General features: G+C 36.6%; 2 protein-coding genes across 2 annotated transcripts in view; one reads left to right on the plus strand and one right to left on the minus strand.

Moving 5' to 3' along the window:
• The window catches only part of Su(var)3-3 (lysine-specific histone demethylase Su(var)3-3), a 298,884-nt gene that overhangs the window by 115,408 nt on the left and 160,973 nt on the right, over positions 1-22,503 (plus strand). The window lies entirely within an intron of this gene.
• On the minus strand, positions 4,025-8,675 carry Tollo (Toll-like receptor Tollo). Its single transcript, XM_073076698.1, has one exon. It carries the CDS (start codon positions 8,402-8,404, stop codon positions 4,568-4,570), a length of 3,837 nt encoding a protein of 1,278 aa, XP_072932799.1. The 5' UTR covers positions 8,405-8,675; the 3' UTR covers positions 4,025-4,567.

The raw sequence follows: 22,503 nt of genomic DNA on the forward strand, positions 1-22,503 counted from the left end.
TATATATATATATATATATATATATATATATATATATATATATACATCCCGGTATTGATGTAAATTAATGTAAATTGGGAGGACGCCCAAACGGAACCGGGATGTATATATATATATATATATATATTATAATATAGGAGTAGCAGACGAGCGTGCAATCATCTGTAATCATGGACATCTGTAATCAACCCCAGATAGGATTAGATATTCCTACCTGAGGTCGCCTGCAGATGCGCCGCTACCCCTGAGGACAAAGCTGGAACGCCTCGGAAATGTCTGTCTCCCTTACCACACCCTTCAAACCGGAACACAGCAGCGCCTAACACTGCTGTTATTAGGTAGAATTAGGTGTGGCGGTGATGCCGCCGGAGTCGAATCACTAAGTGTTCTACCACCTTCAAAATCTACCACTTCTACGCTTGCAGTCTAAGACTAGAATACCAGCAACATCTGACTTTTAAGGTTAGTGTGTGTAGACAACATATAGAATTATGACTACTGTGTTAGTTTTTCGAGAGATTAACTCGTGATTACCATTGGTTAGTGTTTTTCTTCATTGACCTGAAAGATGTAAACTGTAAATTTAAAGCAAATTATGAAATTTTTAATTTAGCTTTCTGAATAAAAATAATGAAACACCTATTTCACTGTTTTTAAAAATTCTAATTCAGCTTTTAAGTGTAGTGTTAAGGCAGTCGGGCTTTTGATGTTTTTAATTATTATATTATGTAATTTAACATGTTTTTTAATGTATTGTTTTTATTCGTTTTAATGTTGGATGCATCTTATAATAAATAGAAATTTGGTTTGGTTGGTTTAAAACAATTAAATAAAATGTAACATAATAATTTTAAATCAATTACATACACTCATACATTAAATTTACCATGTTAGGAATTGTATATAAAAGTATACTTATTATCTTGAAAGAAAAGTAGCATAATTACTTATTAGTTACAACGAGATGAGTAATTATATATGTTCAGTTGTGTGGTCAACTTTAAATCGGTTAACTGAAGTAACATATTGACACAATAACAATATTTATATACCAACTAGAACATTTATAACAAAACAATAGTCGAACAGAGACTTTTATCAGATATTTCTCCAATATTGTTCGAGTTGTTCGATTTCGAAGCCAGTTAGTAGGAGTCGCGGTCGCGGCGATCGTTACCCCCGCAAGATGGATGGCGATGGAGACAGCGAGCTACGAAAGCTCTAGGATGTGTTACATGTGTTATTGAAAAAAAACCTTAAGATAATAATTTGTAATATTTTATATCAACTTTGAATGTATTCGTAAGTTAGGTATGGTATATTGCTGATGTGGGTAATTTTATTGTTACTTATCGAAAACTCCAAACTTATCCATGCCTCATTACGCTGTCTGCTACATTATTCAATTAACTTGATACTTAACAAAGACCCAGTAGTAAAGTAATAATAAAGTCAACTCGAAAATATTATTGGAATTAAAACGTTATAAGAAACTATTAAACTAGAAGGTAATTTGAGTTTCTTTATGTCCATCGTTCATGTAGCCCACTAAGTTAAATGTAGACTATTGCCCGAGGACATTTGTAACCGACCATAAATATTTGAGAACAGTCCTATTATGAGTAGTCTCATGAATAGATAATACCACTCAAGTCTAAGTTAGAACATCTCATTTTAGCCATGCAAGAAATTAAGAGCGTTTCGCCTTTATAACAATTATAGGGCAGAAATTTCGGCAGAACTGACAATCGCTGTACTGAAATCACCAAAACATCAAAATACACTACGGTCAACATTCCTAATTTAGATCCATTTGTAATATAAATTTAAACATAATTTGATTTTTGATATGCCATTTAACGGTTTTTTGAAACTCGTTGGCCCAGGTATCACGTTCTTATAGGATTAAACTAGAAATAAGATTGACTTCAAACTAATGACGAATACCTAATTCGTTATCAAATAGAAGGCATTAAAAACGACAACTTTGGCTTTAATCAGATATGAAATAGGAATATGACTTTCCACTTAGATATTAATCCGTCAATAAGTCTCAATTTATTATTATGCCAGTGCATGAAAAATAAAAGTTAACAGGCATCGCAAAGGTATTATTCGCGGCCGGCTGACTCCTTGCGAATCTTATAAAAGCAATCTCATAGAATAAACCGCGCGATCCCTTTGTTCGCGTCTCCAGTTGTTTCACACCTACTTAGGGCTGCGGGCCGAAGGCTCGTTACCTCAGATTGAAGGCTCGCGGTCGTCGGCCGGCCAGTCCTTACACAACATACATAAAAACCTGATATGCAATATGCTCGTCTATGGGAGCTGCTCGTTTGAATAACGTCGCTCGTTCAGACTGATAGCTTCTACTATTTAAAGGATAATCGAATGCGGAATGCAACAAAGAATGTCGTGTACCTATTGCTTATTTTAATAATTTTACGAAAACTTAATTAATACACGTATAACATTGTATATTGGTTTATTTGTGATATGAATTTAATTTCCGTTAAATATTGGCATTTATGTAATTTTCACTTTTATGAAACAAATAAAATTGTATAGTATAGAAGTTTAAAAATAAACAATTTAGCAAAAAGTTTGTTGTTACCATTTTGTTGATGATGCTCCGTTTTGGAGCGAAACACGTGTTGGTGGTGGTATGTATGGTGGTGTATATTTTTAATTTTTGCATCTGCATGCATCCTTTGAGGGAGGGAGGGTGGTACATACTGCATGGTTTAAAATATATACCATCATACATATTTGTAGCGGATTGTTGCGAAGTAGTTTTAATCTTAACTTGTTACCATTTTCATTGCAACTATTACGCGTTGAGCTGTATTATAAAAAATAAAATCCAAACAATTTAAGATATTGCACGACTGATGATGCGAAGCATCAGAGAGTGCTTTACGATCGAAAAAATTTTTTCGCTTCATTTTGGCGGCTATTTTTATTATTATAGCCTTGATAGTTCACGGAATCAAGATGTTTTGCATACTATTGTCGAGATAATTTAATGGAGATTAATTCCATACTTTTTAAAAATTGATTTACTGCAATAGAATTGGAAAAAAACACCAAAATAGGTCAAAAAAATTTCCTGTCCGTCATGTGTGAAACCTGAAAACACTGTAACTTGTGAAAAAATCCATCATTTGAGTTAATTTTTTTTTTTTTAATTCTAATCGACGATTGTAGGTCACTGAATGCGAATGATTAATTAATTCAGTGTCGTTTAATTGCAATTAATAAAAAACGAAACCTACAAGACTGTATATCTATAGATATTATGTACATTTATTCCACCAGGGGCGCTTGTGCAGTACCTTCTTCCTACTACAGCTGTTTTTTCGGCAATTAATTTTGAACGACTTAAGTTTTTTTTTTTTTTATATTTCATAATTAAATGAGCATTATGAGTCGTGCACTTTTGGATTTTCCAAACTTTAAGATATAAGCTATAAGATATAATTCAAACCATTTAAGATATAAGATATAAGATGTAAGATATAAGCGTATACTTTCTTTATTTTAAATTAAATAATGGTCTTGAAAAATATTTTTATCTCTTAAAGTGAATCTACGTTAAGTAGCGAATAATTACAGTTGATAGAAAATTAAAAAGTATATTTTATTGGATTCATTATTTAATTTTCATATGTTGTACTCTGTGTGTAAAAAATTATGTTTTAATGTGTAGTACTGATAAAAGTAATAACGGAGAGTTATAAAAAACGTATTTTAAGCTATAAACTGTTAAATTTTAATTGTAATTAGCGCTAAAATTAGTTTAAAAGATATTTATGTTATGGTACTTTTCAATGGATTATTTGCGTATATTTTATTTATGCTTGAAACAATATAGGTCTTATATCTTAAGTAAGTCTATAGCTGTGTTTATGACAATAACCTAATAATTTTGTGTATGATATTAGTTGTAGCTTTATCTATGTTTATGAATTCAATATTTAAATATATAAAACTTAGATAAGATTAAAGTGAAAGAAAACGTCTGTTTCATTTGATTCACATTTTATTTATCGTTTATCACTTTTTGACACAGTCATTTTTGAAAAAAGTCTTACAATAAATATTATTTTCTTTTAGACATGACTAAATTACAAAATATACATTGATGGGATACTAAAAGTAATAAGCTATCTAACTACATCTAATTTTATCACAGATGGAGGCAGTGATGCCATATTAAGTCACTCTAATAGTAATCGGCAAGATTTTGCCCTACAAGCACAGCCTAACAAGGCCTAACACTTAAAAGTGTATGCGCAATACCAATCATCTTGTGCATTTATTGGTATTACAAAACATATTTTTACGAGTATAATACTCGCTATAAGAACAATTTACGATGTCTAGTTCCATCGCTAAGAACATTTGATAGTTAGGGTATTTACAAATTTCTTAATCTAAGATTAATACATATCGATAAAAAATATTTACAATACATACGCTAACCGACTAGCCATCACAATTTACACATAACAGTCACTTTTCGTAATAGAATATCACTTCACAGTTTTTGAGTATTTGAGCACTTTCACACATGGACGGAGAGCGTACGAGGCGAGGCCCTGGCCGGCGCCTGGTGCGGAGCATGAGAAGGATGTGGAGGCAGCACCGGGTGGGCCCCGTGCACTGGTGGTGGTGGCAGTGCTCCCAAGTGGTTCCTAGGATGGTGGTGCCGGTGCATGGCTACTGCACCAGCCCCAGGACTCGGCACGCCACGACATCGTTGCTTGTTAGGTACATCCGGTAACGCAAATTTTAGCTTCTCCCAAAACAACTTATCGCCCCAATGTAGATACGTATTGGTTTTTAAGTACAATCTTATATCTGGATCAAGATCTTTCTGCGGCATCTCACCCAGTAGTACTACGATCAATCTTCTTCGTCTGTCTCGTAACACTTGATGGTGAGCCGATTTGAACTCAAAATGACACCATTCGGACTTTATAAAGTTTTCACTTAGAACCATTATTGTACGGCGAGAAGATTCCACGGCTTGTATTATATTATCAGCGACGTAACCGCTGACGGGTAAATCACGATAATGTAAACATAGTTTGTAAGGTGGATCGCCCCGCTCTAATATAGGCGCCAGTTCCTCGGCGACCCATGCTTCATCCTTGGAACTATAACTCACAAAAGCGTCAAACATTTTCTCTCTATCATCCCGGTCTATGTCATTTGATTGATAAAACAGTCTAACTCCAAACTTCGAGTGGAACCACACTCTCATTTCTTGTCTAAATATAAAAACAACCATACCCACGAACAGAACTAATAGGAATGCGCCGAGAGTTGCAACGAGCAGAGGTATGTAGTCCTGCACATCTTCATTGGTTATTATAGTTTTTGTTGCCGTTAGGTTGCCGTTGATACTGTTGTTTATACTGGGCATTCCTGTACATATAGTACCATTTTCTTCAACTATATTAAATCCGTAACTAGGATCAGTGAACATGGTTTCATTATACAAAGCCATTTCTGTATTGTTTCCTTTCGAGTAAATACATTTTACGCTGGAAATATCTGTAATGGAACTTACTCGTTTCGTCCATTCTCGGAACATTTCTGTGTATTCACAATCACAAGACCACGGATTGTATGATAAAGTTATTGATGTTATTACGGGATTTATTTGCCACACTGATAGCATCACAAGTCTGTTGTGATGTAAATGTAGCACTTTTAAACGTGACATATGATTAAACATTTCCTTGCCAATAGTTTTAATCTTGTTATTATTTATGTAGAGCTCTCTTAAATTGTCCAATCCATCAAATTCTTGACCTTCAATCACAGTCAGACTATTATAGTCTAAGTGTAGTACTTCTAGTTCCTTCAATCCATTAAAAGTTCTATTGTGAATAGTTTCAATATTGGAAGCATTAAGATATAGTATTTTTAGTTTCTTTCTTCCGATAAAAGCGTGACTTGGCAAAGATTTAATGCTATTTCCATCGAGATATAACTGAGATGCTTCCATTGGGATTCTTTCGGGCAACATATTCACATACCCTGCACTAGAGCATTCCACTACATTTGCCGACCACGATTGATCGTGATAACAGGTGCAATTATTAGGGCAAGTCATTTCACAATCACATGCATCAAAGTCGCAACAATGACAAAGTGCAAAACAGTGAAAATCGTATTTGCATAAAAATTGGTGTGGTGCGGCTTCTACTAACGGTACATAAGAATTTCCACGATTATAAAGTAATTTGCAGTATATACTGTCTAAATCCATTAGTTTCGGTTGGGTTCTGGCTCTGTTTCCCGTATTTATTTTTTGTAGCCACTCCATTGTGCAATCACATTCTAATGGGTTTCCGCCTATGAAGAATTCTGGCACTGATTTATCTTGTGGAACTGCGGATATTCTTAATGAGTTTGGATCTAAACTTGTTATTTTGTTTCCGTACAAGTCTACTCTTGTTAAGTTTGGTTTTTTGAAAAATGTATACGATTGTACTTTAGAAATCAGGTTATCGTTTAAGTACAACATCTCTACAGAATTGGGTATGGCACTTCCAGTTATTTCAGTTAATCTATTTGAGCTGGCGTCAAAGGTACTGAGTGATAGTTGTGATTCAATCTCAAAATAATTCCCAAGTTCCGCGATTCTATTCGCATGAATGTCGAGCCATTGCAATCCAGTAGGTATTAGAGCATAGTCGAACCATTCTAAACGGTTATCTGAAATGTTCAGCCAAACCAAATTAGGTAACTTGGCGAAAAGACCGCCGATGTCAGTTAAATAATTGCCATCCAGTCGTATTGCTTGTAAGTTTATGTTGCCATCAAATGCGCCTGATTCGATCTTGTGTATTTTGTTTCTAGACAGATTTAAGATTTTTAATGATGTCATCTTATCAAATACACCTTTACTTATATTTCCTATATTATTTTCAGTCAGCCTTAGGCCATACATTTGCTCCATTGACATAAAAGATGCATTCTCAATGCTAACTATTAAATTCTCTCCCAAATCTAAAGTTTTTAATTGTGGGACTTCTTTTAATGCAATTGGTACTTCGTCTAATCTATTTCCATTGATATGTAAATCTTGTAACGATGTACAGTTGCGGAAAGCATGTGGGTGTATTTTAGATATACGGTTGCTATCGATTGACAACACAGATAATACTGGTAAACCCAAAAATGCATAACTTTCCACATTTGTCAATCTATTATTCGATAAAATTAACGTATGTAAATTGCTTAGAGAACTAAATACATTTTCGGGTATGTGTTCAATAAAGTTATCTTGCATCTTTAAAATTTGTAGGTTGTGTAAATCTCTGAATAATGCTATTTCCATTTTCGAAACTCTGTTGTGTGAAAAGTCCAAAAATACAAGCCGCTTTAGTCCGGAAAATGTTGAAGTATTTATCCAATCTGATGTCAATTCGTTATGTGATAAGTCGAGTACGAGCAGTTGGAAAAGATCACTAAAAAGGCCCGGTGCAAGCACCGTAATGGTGTTATTGTTAAGATATATTTCTTTTAATTCTTTCGTGTCACTGAATAATTCAGGAGGCAAACTCGTAAGTTGGTTATCTGAAAATCTTACAGTGGTAAGAGATATAAGTCCTTCTAATGCTCTATCCGCTACGGAATTCAGTCCATTTCCCTGAACATACAATTTTTGCAGTCTTTTTAATCCAGACAAATGTCCCGGCGGCAAAGTATCAATTAAGTTTCGGGACAGATCTAATACTAAAAGGTTGTCACCGCATTTTTCAGTCGGGTGACGATGTGCAGTTGAAAATTGAAAGTGAACTATATCTCTCATTCTATTGTTTGTCATATTCAAATGTTCAAGGTTTCTTAATGCACATAACGATCCTTCAGGAAATATTAGCATATTGTTTTCACTGAGGTCAAGTCTTTCCAAGTTTGGGACATCCCTAGAAAATGCAGTGGGTGTTATCTCTAATGACATAGTAGACCAGTCCGTATTATGTGTTCTTATTGTTAAATTTCTAAGTTCACGAAGGCCTGTCAAGGCGCCGTCGGTGAGATTGCCGATCTTACAATACTCGATGGTAAGTTCTCTTAATTCTATCAATTGACGAAAACTACCAGGGGCTAAAGAGCTTTGGAAGAAAAGCGCGTCACTACACTCAAGGCGTAATCTTACAGTGAGATGAGGTTGTATAGCACTGAAGTTAGTATTTTCTAATTCGCTGTTTATAGTCCTTAATCTGCATTGTAATGCCACACCGGTATCCTCATCGTCCCTCGTCCATCGACACTCGTCAGGCGCTTGGTAGCGCGCCCCTGTCGTTGCCGATAAAGAAGCACTCCAAGAAGGCAAGGCAGCGCTGAGCACCAAGACCAAACTCATAAACCACATCGAACACATTTTGTTTTCTAATCCACTTAACTTCACTTGAACGTATTACATAGTTTTATTTGTTATCCTTTTGCACTAAAATTGCACATAACAGTCGCATTGTTACGCGAAATTGTCCATTTATTCATCCATCGTGCGAGCGTACTTCACTAGTTGAACCGGCCACTCAACTTGTTTCTCGCGACAACACTAATTGGACAAGATCGTGTGTCCGCACTGACTCAAAGATACGTGACGCGCGCGCCCGCGCCGAGATCTGGGGTGGAACTGACTCGGAGTCGAACCTGCGCTGCGCTCGCGCACAAGGCCGCGCCGGTTCACGCGTTCCAACAGGTAAATCGACGCCCGGGGCTAAAACGTTCTAACAGCCTCGAACGTTGCTTTATGTTCCGCTCTACCCGTTCCAGAGTAGAGCTTGTCAGAAAAATACACTCGACGCACACAGATGCAACCGGCACATAACACTACAGAGCGAAACCGCTTTTTGTGACGCTTGGACAAGCTTTTGTCGAGTGTGTAAGAGAGAGATGGAGAACAGTGCGGGGTGAGGCGTATAAAGCTTGGTGGGGGTTCATGCCAGCTGCCCAGGTAGTTCGCTGGCAGGCGCATTGCCGCAGTCGCTGCTTGTTAACACCACGCTGATAGAATAGTATTGCGGACCTCTGACGATTGTTGACATTCACATTATTATCCATGCTCAATGAGCTGGAAGGAATTTAACTTTTAGTGAACAAATTACGGTTCATTTGATTCATAATGCTTACACACTTAACTACATTACATATATGAATAGGGTTTTTGTTGCTAATAATTATATTTTCGAATCAAATTATGTTTTTGAAACAGAATTAATTTAATGATGACTGAATATAATATGTTTACTAAAAATTACATAACATTTCTAAATTACAGTGTTGTTTCAACATAAGATAAAGTTATTAATTTGGTGCATACAAATAATGCAATGACATAGGGATACAGTGTGTATTTAAATTTTAAAATTGTAAACTCTAAAATACTCACTCTTGCAAATCTTGCTGTGGCTAAGCTTGAAAACTAAGTTATAAAAAAGAGTTTATAGTATTTATGCTAGTAAAACATTTCATTTTAATTTTCTAAAAAAAAAAATTATTAATCAAGATGTGGTAGCTTAAGATAACAAAAATATCAGAGCAACTAAATTGCATTTTCTTGGAATGCGCATCCTAATCGACCTTTATTTCAGTTTAGCGATCTTGATATAATTTCCCACCATTCTACCACCAACCTATCATCAAATTAAACGTCTGCACATTATGTGTTTTGCGAAGCCAACAATTTGGTCGACACCGTTTGATTTAACAAATTGTGGTTCACCATTAGATTGCATTTCACTTGATTTATAACCTCACAAAAGTCAATTATGTTTTTGGTATTCTTGTGGAGTTGCAAGCCCTTGAATACATCAACGTAATATATTAAGTTTGGAACATTAGTAACCCTCAAGTTTTGCATTGTGCGGAATGCACATGGCCCTATTGTAAGTTTTCTTATTAATAGATGGCTATTCAAGAGATGTTGTGCAAAAAATTTAAGAACGTGTCCAAACCAGCACGCCTCGCCACTTGGTTGTTTTACCTGAAATGGATCTTACGTTGCATCTGTTATTGCATTGTATTACTTTCATCTACTTTAATTTATTACACGAATAAATCGTTTAAGTAGGTTTGAATGTATTTGGTTCGGTTCTTTCTTTTTTTTTGTATATAACTTTGTATGTAAGAATCACCTTCGGATTAAATTTTTAGTTGTTCTTGTATAAGTTGTTAGTGCATTTTACAATATCTTGCATAAGTATTAGATATCATATTATTTATCTTTGAATTTCTGGGAAGAAAAGAGGAATAAGAACGTGTGATAAATATTAATATTTCCTATATATTATATCGATTTAAAATGAACCCGCAGCTTAATGTAGTGTAATAAATGGTCGTGATCATAATTTTATTTGGTGTCGGGATGATAGGAGGACGGTTGGCGAGTCCGTCGCGGCACTATTTATGCGAGGTGTTACGGCCGCGATCCCGAGGCGCCTTCTATATCTCAATTGCAATAAATTATCTCCTTTGACACGCGAGAAGCGGAAAATTTGCAATCGCACCACCGGTCCCGGCCACACTATTTGCATCCCTCCTGCTTTATGTAAACAGCGCAAATGGCTTTGTAATGGGAATCGCGTCCTTCGCGCTGTAACACCGGCTCGATATATTGCGCCGGGTCCCACGGCTCGTTTGTCCACATCGCGCCTAGAGACGCCGCACAAAAGACCAGCGGGTGATCCCTCCTTCGACTTTTTGTCGTAAGTGGAGAGGCGTACCTTGTCCTGCGTTATAAAAGAATAGATTGCCGGTAAATCGTAGGTTATTGTGGAGCTCTTTAATGTGGATTGGATGACTTCTCTCTGTGGCTCGTTATAACAGAATGTCCGTATTCAATTTACGGTGCTTCATGCCGACACGCAACTGTCTAGGGTGCTCAATTGCGTGGGTTCATGCGTGTGATGTGGGTCACTTGCCTATATGATTCATTCAAGTAAATTGCGCGCAAAGTTATTGTTTCGCACATCCCTGTTATTTTACACCCGTTTCATATTTTGTGATTAATGTTGCACGAGTGCACACGTACCTTCAACTGATTTAAAGTTTGAAATATTTTAACATCAAAGCAAAGCAAATAATAGCATTTACAAAATTAATGATGTCCCACTTAGTCACGTGAGGTCAGCCACGCATAAACCGACCGGTGGTTGATTTCCATTACATTATTAATTTTTGTAATTTCGGTGCCTAATCTCCGACGACGGGCCCGATATCGGCGCGACACTTATCTCGACGTCGGCGAACACGTATAATCCATTAAGTCGTCATTTCCACGCCGCTGATCATTCCTCAACCACGCGTCAAACCCGCCCCCGGCCCGACGCACTCCGTATTGTTCGCTACTGCTTTATCTCGCCTCCACCGTCGCGGGCTCCTCAATTAGCACCGTGGACATTCTCGACCCTAAAACAATATCCGTAATGACGACAACTCACCGCCTCGATCCCCTCTGAACCCTTATCCAGAACGCCTAATGAACTAGTTTGTTATCTAATCGGCTACACGCTCGACCTATTAATAATTTCCCACATAATTTTCTAATTAACATCCTGCCCATAGCCGGAGCTTACCTCTAAATACTCCTATAATTCAATAAGGAAATGATGTACGATTATTTGTATTACGATAATTCGTAATTTACATATAAGTAAATATATGTTTTTAGTCATGATGCTAATGCTTTAATAATTTGTTTGTTTCAGGTAATCAACGTTTGCGTCTAGTATGTACTTCTTGTTATGCAAATGAACAAAAACATGAGGTAGATAATTTGTAATATTTGCGCAATACTGTTATTGCTTTCGGCTCTAGCAGTGAACCACTTAACGCTAATCGCATCTTTGAATTAGGTGAGCGCTGAGGTTTAATGCGCTCTCTAAACATAAGAGGTTTGTTTTGCCGGCTTATTAACCCTGCAAAGGTTTGTAGGATCCAATGTGTAGAGATTAAATGTGAATAGAAATGATGTTGGTATATGATACGATATAAGGTTGTATCGTATTTGCTGCTATGTGTTTGTAGTATCATGTCTCCTTCTTAAATTTGCTTGAAGTAAAACTACAATAATAAATGATTTCATGTCAAAGATACGAGTACATTCATAGTTCCATTTGACGACAAGTTCATATTAATAAGCACTCCTAATGATATGAATCTTGAAGTCGTTGTTATTATAATTTAAAGAAATTTGGTGTATTGTAGAAATGCGATAGAGGGTCAATGACTGTAACTTCAGGAAAACATTTTTGAAGCGTGGATAATCATTCTAAATAGATTTAGTCGGCTCATTGACCTTCTCGAGTTGATGGTGGGTGAAAAGGAGATTTAACATGTGAGCAGATACCATAGTAGTGCGTAGGCTCGCGGCGTGGACAATTTGGCGAAAGGTGACGCGGGTTCGTTCGTGCGTCGTGGCACCTGGCGAATCGGGACTCACGGGGATTGGAATAGGGAACACATGGAGTCGATTTCAACAAGACATTTTAGTCTATATTTTGTGCTATTTTCTTCAATTTAATAATTAACTTGATTTATTTATATTGTCTATGAGCAAACCGGTAGATTCGCGTCCACAAAGGATACATATCAATGTTAATTTGAATGACATTTTGGTTCGTAAATGTCTCTAGATCCACTTAATATCTTGTCGAATAATTTTGTCATACACTCATATATAAAAAACATCATGTAAATTAGAATGGCATTAAGGATTCAATTGGCCTTTTGTAATACCTTTTATTTCTAAAAGGTAATAAAGACATCTATTACTTAAATAACTTAAGTTGAAAATTAGAGATATTGTGCTTATTTTGTATCGTGTACATTTCAAGCAATTAGTAATTGATTAAACGCTATAAAACAAAGATCTGTTTAAAATGCTTCAGTAATAATATGTAGAGACGGCTCTATGCCACTGCTATCGGGGGCGCGCTACGTGTGTGCAAATGGGCCCGGTTAGATTACGTATTGTCGCGGCACAATTAGAAACTGTCGCGGGGCTCACACTTTGTTATTTACAACGAGAGTGTCACATCTGCGCCCCCCGTGCTCTGTGGACGGCGGTGGCGCGGACCATCTGCTAATTACGTGACATTCAGTGTCCGCGCGCTTGATGCATGTCAGGTGGGGTGCCAGATTTTGGAACTTTTTCTATGGAATATAGGGTGGATATTTTAAAGTGTAACGTGATTGGGCTTTAAACTCGTTTAGATACAAATGATATAACTTTTATTACCAGAAGACGTTTAGAGTTAAAAATAAGACACCTGTAACTATGTTAATATAAGACAATAGTGTCTCTTGAAGTAGATTATAGATAGAATTTAGTATCTAACTGAAAATAAGGTAAGAAAGAAATCTGAAGCATAGTATAAGATAGAATATGGAATTCACGTTTGCCTTCAAACCGAAATACTATAACACGAATAGTGCTGCTTTGAGGCATACAATATTCTTACTCAACTAGATAATTCTAGCATATTTGAATCTTTGTATTATTATAACTAGCAAGAAACAAAGGAACACTTAAAATTTCCACACACGTCAACTCGCAGTTAGATTTTTACTATCATGATCATACGGCGATAGTAAACTTTTACTGTCTTTGTAATACTCGTGGCGTTTATTTCTTTGATGAGCAATCAATCAGTATTCGCTTTGTCTACATCGAACGACCGACCGCAGACACTGACTAATGTACGAGTATGATAGTATTGCGATGTGCCCGTGTGACCACATACACCGGACTAGGTGTTTGAAATGAAGTATAAACTGTCACACTATCCTTTTGATGGTAAGATATCCTTTCAATGTAAATATTTATCGAGGGACTCTAGTAGTTGAACATTAGTTGGTAATTCAGGCATATCAGGTAGGCTGAGGTCCTCTTGGCCCACAGTGTAATGTCAAAGGAAGAAGGTGAAATGCCTGGTGCTCTTTCACATCGTTAAAATAAAAAGGCGGCAAGAGCACTATCTAGGCTCTATCTAAATAAAATCTAAGTGTTGACCATAGTTTTTATTTAAAATATCATAATGTAATCTAAACCACTTATAGTAAGGCGTATAGGTTTGAAAATTGAAACGTACATTTATATAGCTTTTATTACCTAATCTTATTTAATCTTATTCAATCTTCTTTCAAATATTCAAATATATTTATTTACAAGATGGGTGGGACATAAGATAACAGTAAAAGTATATAACTTCGCCAAATTCCACCTGTCTAGGCATGCAAATTCAGAAGTCGTAATTACAAATAGATTTGAATAAATATTTTTTATAATTATGTCATTAGTTATTATCAATTGTCAAAATTTACATTCCAAATTAGTCATCATAATAATACCAATCATTTATTACTACCGTTAATTATAATCGTTTATTACTTCGACTCGATCAATATATTCGATACATACATTTGTGTAATACAAATGTATGTAACATATAATTTAATAGTGTCATAATATTTATTAAATTCTGTGCAGACGAAGTCACGAACAACAGCTAGTTAAAAGTAAACATTCATTTTGTGCCTCTAGCTTAGGAAGCTACATTTGAAGATAAAAATATCTGGAATCGAGCATCCTATCCTCTAAGTAGCTAAGGTTAAACACTCGTTAATTGATAAACGAAGGACTAATTTAGATAAGGTATACACGTTGACTCGACCCGAGTTTTGAACTTAAAACTGTCTAACAAAGCAAACCAACGAAGTACCTACGTACTTATCGTAAACGAAGCGGTTTTATGTTATACTAGAAAAGTTATACTTCGACTACTATACGAGTTTCTGTTAGATGTTTAAATGCCTATCTAATTCTGTATTCCTTGAAATACACGAGTTCTTACTTTGTTTGAAACAATGTCAAATTTTGTTACAAACATTCAGTAATTCTTAGATTTATCTTACCACAGCGATATTAACCTATATTACTACTTACTTACTTACAACCACGTAAATTAGTAATAACCATTTGTTATTAATAGTTTTAAAACAAAAATAGTGGAAATATTATATATACTTACTTATTTCTTCCATGTAGATATAACAATTAAACATGCATTGCTCTTTAGTAAATTTACAGGTGCTAAAGAGCGATGTTATATTTTTTCCGTTAAAGTAACTACGGAACTCTAATAAACCTTAGACACCCTGCCAGATCTTCATGAAATACTTACGGGATGTAGTTTCCACTTAAATCGGATCCGCCAGACTAGATGCTCCTTCGATAATGAGGAGAGACTAATTCTGGCTGCGGTGTCTCGAGAAAATAGGATATCGCCTCGGGAAGGGTCTCCCTTGACTTACTTTGATGCTATTGTAAACTTTGCTGAGGCGCTTCGCTAATAGAATTGGAGTGCAGCGCCCTTTCTAATAAACCTTGCTATAACAGATGACTCATGTCGACATTATTTTGTTATATTGGTACTTTGGCGTTTATACACACCCTTGCGCAATATTAGAGCCTACCAATACTCGGAACTGCGTTTGTGTGTCACGTAGAACCCGCAGTCGTAAAACTGCGGTACAATTATAAACGGAAGAACGTTATTGTGTCGAATTTCGTATAAAGAGCGAAACCGCGTGTCTCCCGTCGAGTGGTACGTGCTCCCACTAAGAAAAATGTAACAGGCATCTTGGAAATTTCAATTGTAACCTTTGTTGCGTTCGCAACTTCGCACACCCCACCTTTTCCAATTTGTTCGGCTTGTGCCGCCAATGAGCGTCTCTAGATATCATCGGCATACCGGCCACTCTGTTGACTCTTCTGATTAAATTCTTCCCAGTGATGTACGGTGCCCGCTCGGCTCAGTTATTTGTCGGGTTCACTCTAACATCCACTTATTTTTATTATGGTCGCCGTTTTTATGTGAAGTACCTATTACAGAATTTGCGCTGCAGTCTGTATTGTAAGACATAAACGTCCTACACAATAGGTGTACATGCATTTCTATTTAGCTGCGAATATTTTAGTTAATTGGTTGGCTATGTTAAAGGAAACGGCAAGGTAATGTTAAAGGTAATGTTAGGTTAACATTATTCAGCAAATCGTTCTTTTCTCGCGGACATAACATTTAATGCTTTGTGAAAAATATGCACAATAATAAATTTTATTGCATTACCTATTCATAAAATTATTAAATTCAATATTTTGATACAACAGAAATAAATAATCTCTAGAAATGTAACAACATTAAACTGTTGTAACAGTCTATTAACTGTTAGTTGATACAATAACAAGTTTCGTAGTGGCGCAACAATTGATAAATCATCCGAAGCTCGCAGCGCTAATAGAAGACATTATTATTTGTTTTCCTCGTTATTTATTGTGTCCCGGGACAAATTCCGTCGAGACACGAGTCCCCGACAGCCTACCGAGCGCCGCGCCTACTCTTTCCTCACAACACAATAAATATCAACGGTAAGGACGACACAATAATGCAACCCGTAACTTCGCGGATTAATATAATATTTTTACGCCCGAACACAAACATACCGTTCGCCTAATGAAATATGGCAACGTGTACCTCCTTCCCTGATAAAATTTCCAGTGTTGGAGTTTTATTGCGACGCAAGCCCGATAATTCAAGTCGGCCACTGGAATAATTTACATGGTGGTCCCTTTACGTTTTTAGGCGGCTACCGCATTTTTACCATACGTTCGCGAAACGCTGCGCTATCCCCGTCCCCTAACGTTACATAAGTCTTTCCGTATCATCCGAGCAAAAATATTACGTCATTGTAATGAGGCATTCAATTCAAATGTTCATCCGATAATGTAGATCATTATGATTTGATATGCAGCGGAGTTTATGTAAGCGGATAATCTCTATTAAAATGGTAATGAATTGGCACTACGGCTACGCTCGCTTCACTTGATTCTGGTTATGATTATTCTGACTGCGGTACACATGTTTTACTTTTTTATTTTAATTAATTAGCATCCTACCACTGAGTTGCTCGTATGTTTGTTTTTTCTGTAGTTTAAACAGAATATGTGTAGGTTTAAAATGTGTAACTACTTCTAGTAAAATTGTTAAAAAGAAACCTGTTTTTATTCTGTATATAAGCGGTCGTACAACTAAAAGATGTTTATAATCCGTGTGTTTCATGCGAATAATAGAATTAATTACACAATGCGCGAGTATAAGCGTTAAAAACTGCATTAAACTAACTATTCGTAACTACCAACTTTCTAACAAAAGTACCCTAAAACCCGTACCTATTGTAATATTAACTCCGTATTACATATTGTCCGCATTACTTCGGGTTAATACGAACCCCACAGTAGGGTAATAAAAATCTGCGTGTAAAAAATATTCATTGAAAGCGATTCAAAATTCACGGGCCTCGGATCACGTGTCAATCATGCCTCTACCGCTACGTGCGTGTTATTCTATTTAGCTGTTATGTTATTCATTGGCCATATCATTTTTACCCAGCTTCGCGCCCAACAATGGGACCCATACCTTATAATCCACACTGTTATTGCGGAAACGGCCGTAGGTTTGTGTGTCGACTTTGGTATTTGAAAGCCGTTTTTCTGAGCTTATTTGTTCCATTCAGAAGATTATTTCTTGTAGCCAGTCGTATTGAGAGCGTACAGTTAGACCAATGCTACTTATTTTACTGATACTAGTATCTACTTATATTATTTATTTGCTAACTGCTTTCACAAATATTTATTATTTGTTGTAATTTGTAGCAATTTTGCAATTAATTTGAAAATTACTTTTTTGTTGGCAATATTTAACATGTAACTCGTATTTCCAATTTCATCTTGGGTTACTTTTAACTTTTTTTAAATCTGTTAATGTCATTTTTTAAGCAAAGTCGGGCCATTCCACTAGTATTTTTAACAATTTTATCAGTACAGTAGGGTCTCCCTAGCTAGCAGAGGGCGCGTATTGTATTACTTATGCTACACGCATTCTTTGAAACCTGAACTGTGGGATTGGACTCTTTTGTTGTGACTGGATTTGAATATTACTTTAATATGATGTTTCTTGCCTTTAATATTAATGTACGTATGCCATGCGTCGTTGGTAATATGAGCTATATTGGTTAATAATATGCTTTATTTGATAATATGAATATGAAATATTCCACATCCGACCCATTTTCTTCAAATTAACTTATTATATGTAAGTGGGTAACCTCAAAAGTATGACTTAAAGGTATGCTCAGAACACATTGAAATTTAGCTGTATTTTAATCGTATTTGTTTCTTTACACTAAAATCATTCTAAAGTAACGCAAATAAAAATGATTTGTTTTCAACTCGATATAAAAGAAATATTTACGCTTTTTTGAGTATTCTTGAGTTAATTTATTATACTAAGTAAATGAGCAAAAATCGTATGGCATTGAATGATATACGAATATATTATTCTGTCTGGTTTATTATTTCCGATGTAAAACGGCTACAAAGTAATGTTTACATAGCACTGCCAATAATCCACGACTCGAGAATAATACGAAAGCTTTTACAGAATTCATAAATTTTGGACAACAAAAGGGCCCAAAAACCATTTAAGGTGCGTACGTGGATGCGACCGCATTATATTAGTGATATGGTAATGTGATTGTTCGCGATAAATTAAACTGCGGAGTCCCGAGGCGCGGTCGAGCACAGCAGGACTCCCGACGCCCGCGCAGACTCTTGCTGAGGTGAAACACCTCGCACTTTTGACAATAACGCACTTTTTAAAAAAATCCCTACATTATGGTATTCGCATTCGTTGAATTTAAATTTTATTTCCGTAAGTGTGTGGGATGCGAAATGAGTGCCTTCTTCAATGGGAATATTTTGCGACCAAATATAATTTGAAATTATGGCGTTCATGAATTGTCAACCTCCGCAAGGTGGTAACACGAGCTTCGTGTCCCGGAGACGCCTTTAATTGGCCACGCGCATTGTTCTAGTCTCTCTCCTTTTATGAAGCGGGGCCGATGTCGCGGTCCCGTCGGCATTCCCAGCTCGCTGACTCATTGTTTTTTTACTATCATATAAAAGTGTCATCGTTGCGTCAAACAAATTACTGACATTAGCCACTCGTTGAAGTGAGCTGCGGTGTCGACAAACTTTTTATAGGATAGTTCTGTACGAGCACACCGCGCCTCGCTCGCTCCCGACCTTCTTTAAATTAGGTGAGAAATGTTCAGTTTGACGCTCGCTTTGCATATCTCCGCAATAAATCTACAGAAGCTCTTGCGTTACCTCGGTCGGAGAGCGCCGCGGCTTCCCTCGCCCTACATCTTGAAAGAGGTAAATAATTTCGTCCGTCGTCGATGCCGTATCCTTGCAGCTATCGGAATGTCCTATCGTACTGCCTTTTGGTCGAAAGCCTATGTCTATTTGTTACTCGACCCCCGAAAGATCGCCTATCGTAGATAATTTGCTCTTCGAATAGCACGAAGCCCATTTATATAAATTACTCTTAATTAACCGTTTTATTCCAGGCCGGGAGCCAATATTCGTTTAAGCGGTCACAGTTTGAGGGAAAATTACACTCGCAATGATAATGTGTTCAAAAGGGTCATTATTCCTTTAACCTATTATACAAATAAGATATATATTTTTAATAATTAACACAATTGAATACTTAAGTCTAATAATAACGCCTTAGTGCACGAGCAATGGTTAGTTGAAACTAAAATAAAGCTATTGGACTTTTATAATTAAGATTACTTATAGATTTCCGTTTTGCTTATGTGCACTTATATTTTTACTCCAGCATAAAATGATTTCGGATTACAGTACAATCATTAAAATAATGTTTAATAAACCAACGCAAAAAATAAAATAGCATAAAAGCTAAGCGTTTCCGTGACCCCATTCTAAGTATGCAGTCGCCAAAGAGGAGGAATTGCTTCGTGTGCTATGCAGGGTCGGCGCGCCACTTAACTCTATTGTTTTATAGTGCGATAATAATATTGGCGCAGCGATGCCGACGCCGCGAGACTGGGCCGAGCGCGTCCGATTGTTTTCTCACACAGATCGATTTACAGTTACCGTCGATTGTTGGGCGTTTGACTGGACGTTCCAGCATAACTCTAGCCCTCAACGCGCTACCCATTATCTCGGGAGATTTAACTACGTCCCCGCTTTGACCTCGCGCATACGCCATAGTCCATACCTTATCTCTTCCACCGTCAGATGCAAATAATAAACGCAAAGCGAAACGAAGAATTTTATGAGTTACTCGCTTCGGTTATCGCCAATTTGTGTCAACTGAAGCATTCGTTTAATATTAATAAAACCTCTGGCCCCTCAACCCTCCGCGTACTTTTACGGTCGGGTTGATGGCGACTTATTTGAATAAATATTTCCGAGTGCGACCGAGGCTCGACCTCTTTAAATTTATTTATTTTATAATTTTATTCTTTAGGATATCAGTACACAATAAAAGTTACGTCGGTTTCACGGTGCAGGGTGACGCCCCACCAGGAGGTGCATTACTAATGTGGATGACGCGACACTATTACAACCCATCCTTTATCTAACACAATATGTCCTTTAATATAAAATAAAAACCGAAGTTGTACGTCTGACTATGTTTCCAGTTATTCCAACGCCGCAGGAGACCATGCTCTTTTACATGTGACACAGTTTATAGATTTCGGTATAGACACATTTTACATTTCGACAGTAACATAAAGCTATTTTTTGCTCGGTCGATGGAACAGATATTTAAAGGTTAAGTAGTAGAGAACATTGGTCGGATGTTCAGTGAAGCTCGATTTGTAATTACATACGGTCACGCGGCGGACACCCGTGTCAACGCCGCCGAAGTTAATCGCGTCGGACGGCCGGCAAATGATGCGTGCCTCTGCCCGCGGACCTACTTATGTCGTCCGCGATTACCACGCACCCTACACACTGACTGATCACTCAGTATACCATCCGATCCGACTACTAAACAAAAAATATCGACGGCTACATCGATCTCTACACGTACGGCCGAGTTTTGGTATTTTTTGTGGGCGATCGAAACAAAGAGCGTATAAAGCATTGTCCCGTCGGAGCGCATATGAGAACAAATGTTATGACAATGTATGCAATTTCGTGTACAAACGAATTCATATTCCACGTTGTCTAAAAGAGTCGTCATACGGTAAATCTTTTATGGTAATACATACCGGTGTACATCCATGTATTTCGATCATGAGGTCCGATCGTGAGTTTCGATTCGTGCTCGGTGAGCTCGCGGAACCGCCGGGACATGAATTACTCGTCTGATGAGACGTTATCGCGCCCTCGACGCTGGATCCTTGCTCGCCGGTGTTGCTATTAATTAATATATGTTTCAACAATATTCGCTTGTGAAATACCATGTAACGGCTAATATTCCGCGTCTGTGAAAGTTATCGTGATTATGTAACTAGTTTTATTGCTGGTTCAAATAGGAATGTGTGTTATTTGTGTACTGCTTACAATAAATATCAGTAAATGTTCTTACTATAAGCAATCAGTATCAAGTGCTTTTTGGATAGTTTCTATGTTTTTATTTTAAATCTAAGCCATATTATTAATATTCATATCAAATCGAACGTTTGTAAGACATGTTCTTCTACTTACGGAAGTTTAATAGCTGTGTTCAAATAACAAAATGATTACATAGGGCTAGCAACACGTTGACACGAGCTAAAAGTAAATATCTTTATCATCATAAACCTATCATAGTCCCACTGTTAGTCTAACTGAAGAATGTAGTGCAATACGTTTTTAATCACATGTGTATATTGCAGAACTTTGAGAGCAATCCTACAAATTGAAATTAAAAAGAACTTAAACAAAATTCTACTACCATAACTAAGCGGTAGGCACTTGGTTCTTATCAAGGTGCAAATAGACCGCCCAGTGGTTTGAGAAACACGAACATACAATATTATCACCGGACAAACACACCGTGTGTGATATAACACTTGGTGCAACACTTGCGCGATAATGATTACACTGCCGAACAGTCGCTTCCGTGGATGGTTATGTCAAACATACATATTGTTTGTTATTTGATACAAATCAAGGTTAACCCTATACTTGACAAAGTGCACTTAAATGCACATTCAAATCAGATTTTTTTTTTTTCGAAAATGCAACATATAATCTTATTAATAATAACTCAAAGCGACTTAGCAAACGTTTCTTTACGTCAGAAAATGAAATCTATATCTGTCTCGTTCACACATTGTCAGTGGTAAACAAAATAGCGAGCCGTCGGTCAGCGCCTGCACAACGCTCTCTAAGTATCTTATGTTATCTGAATGAAATTAAGTTATATGTACGAAATTTATATAATCTTACTTTCTGCAAGCCTTATGCAATGTTTTAGTGATATTTTTTTTGGGATATAATGTTTTGAATATATAGTAATTCATGACTTTTGTTATGTGTGCATTAAAATGCACACTGCCAACTTTGCTACTATATACTAAGGTTCTGCACACTAGGTAGGGGTAGCGTGA

This window comes from Epargyreus clarus, unplaced genomic scaffold (genome assembly GCF_041222505.1).
Source record: "Epargyreus clarus isolate Ecla_fem2 unplaced genomic scaffold, WU_Ecla_fem_2.2 ptg000009l, whole genome shotgun sequence".
In the NCBI taxonomy this organism is placed as follows: domain Eukaryota; kingdom Metazoa; phylum Arthropoda; class Insecta; order Lepidoptera; family Hesperiidae; genus Epargyreus; species Epargyreus clarus.

Bases quoted from the DNA above. Each gene is read 5' to 3' on its own strand.
- Tollo (XM_073076698.1), bottom strand. From the start codon at position 8,404: ATGTGTTCGATGTGGTTTATGAGTTTGGTCTTGGTGCTCAGCGCTGCC.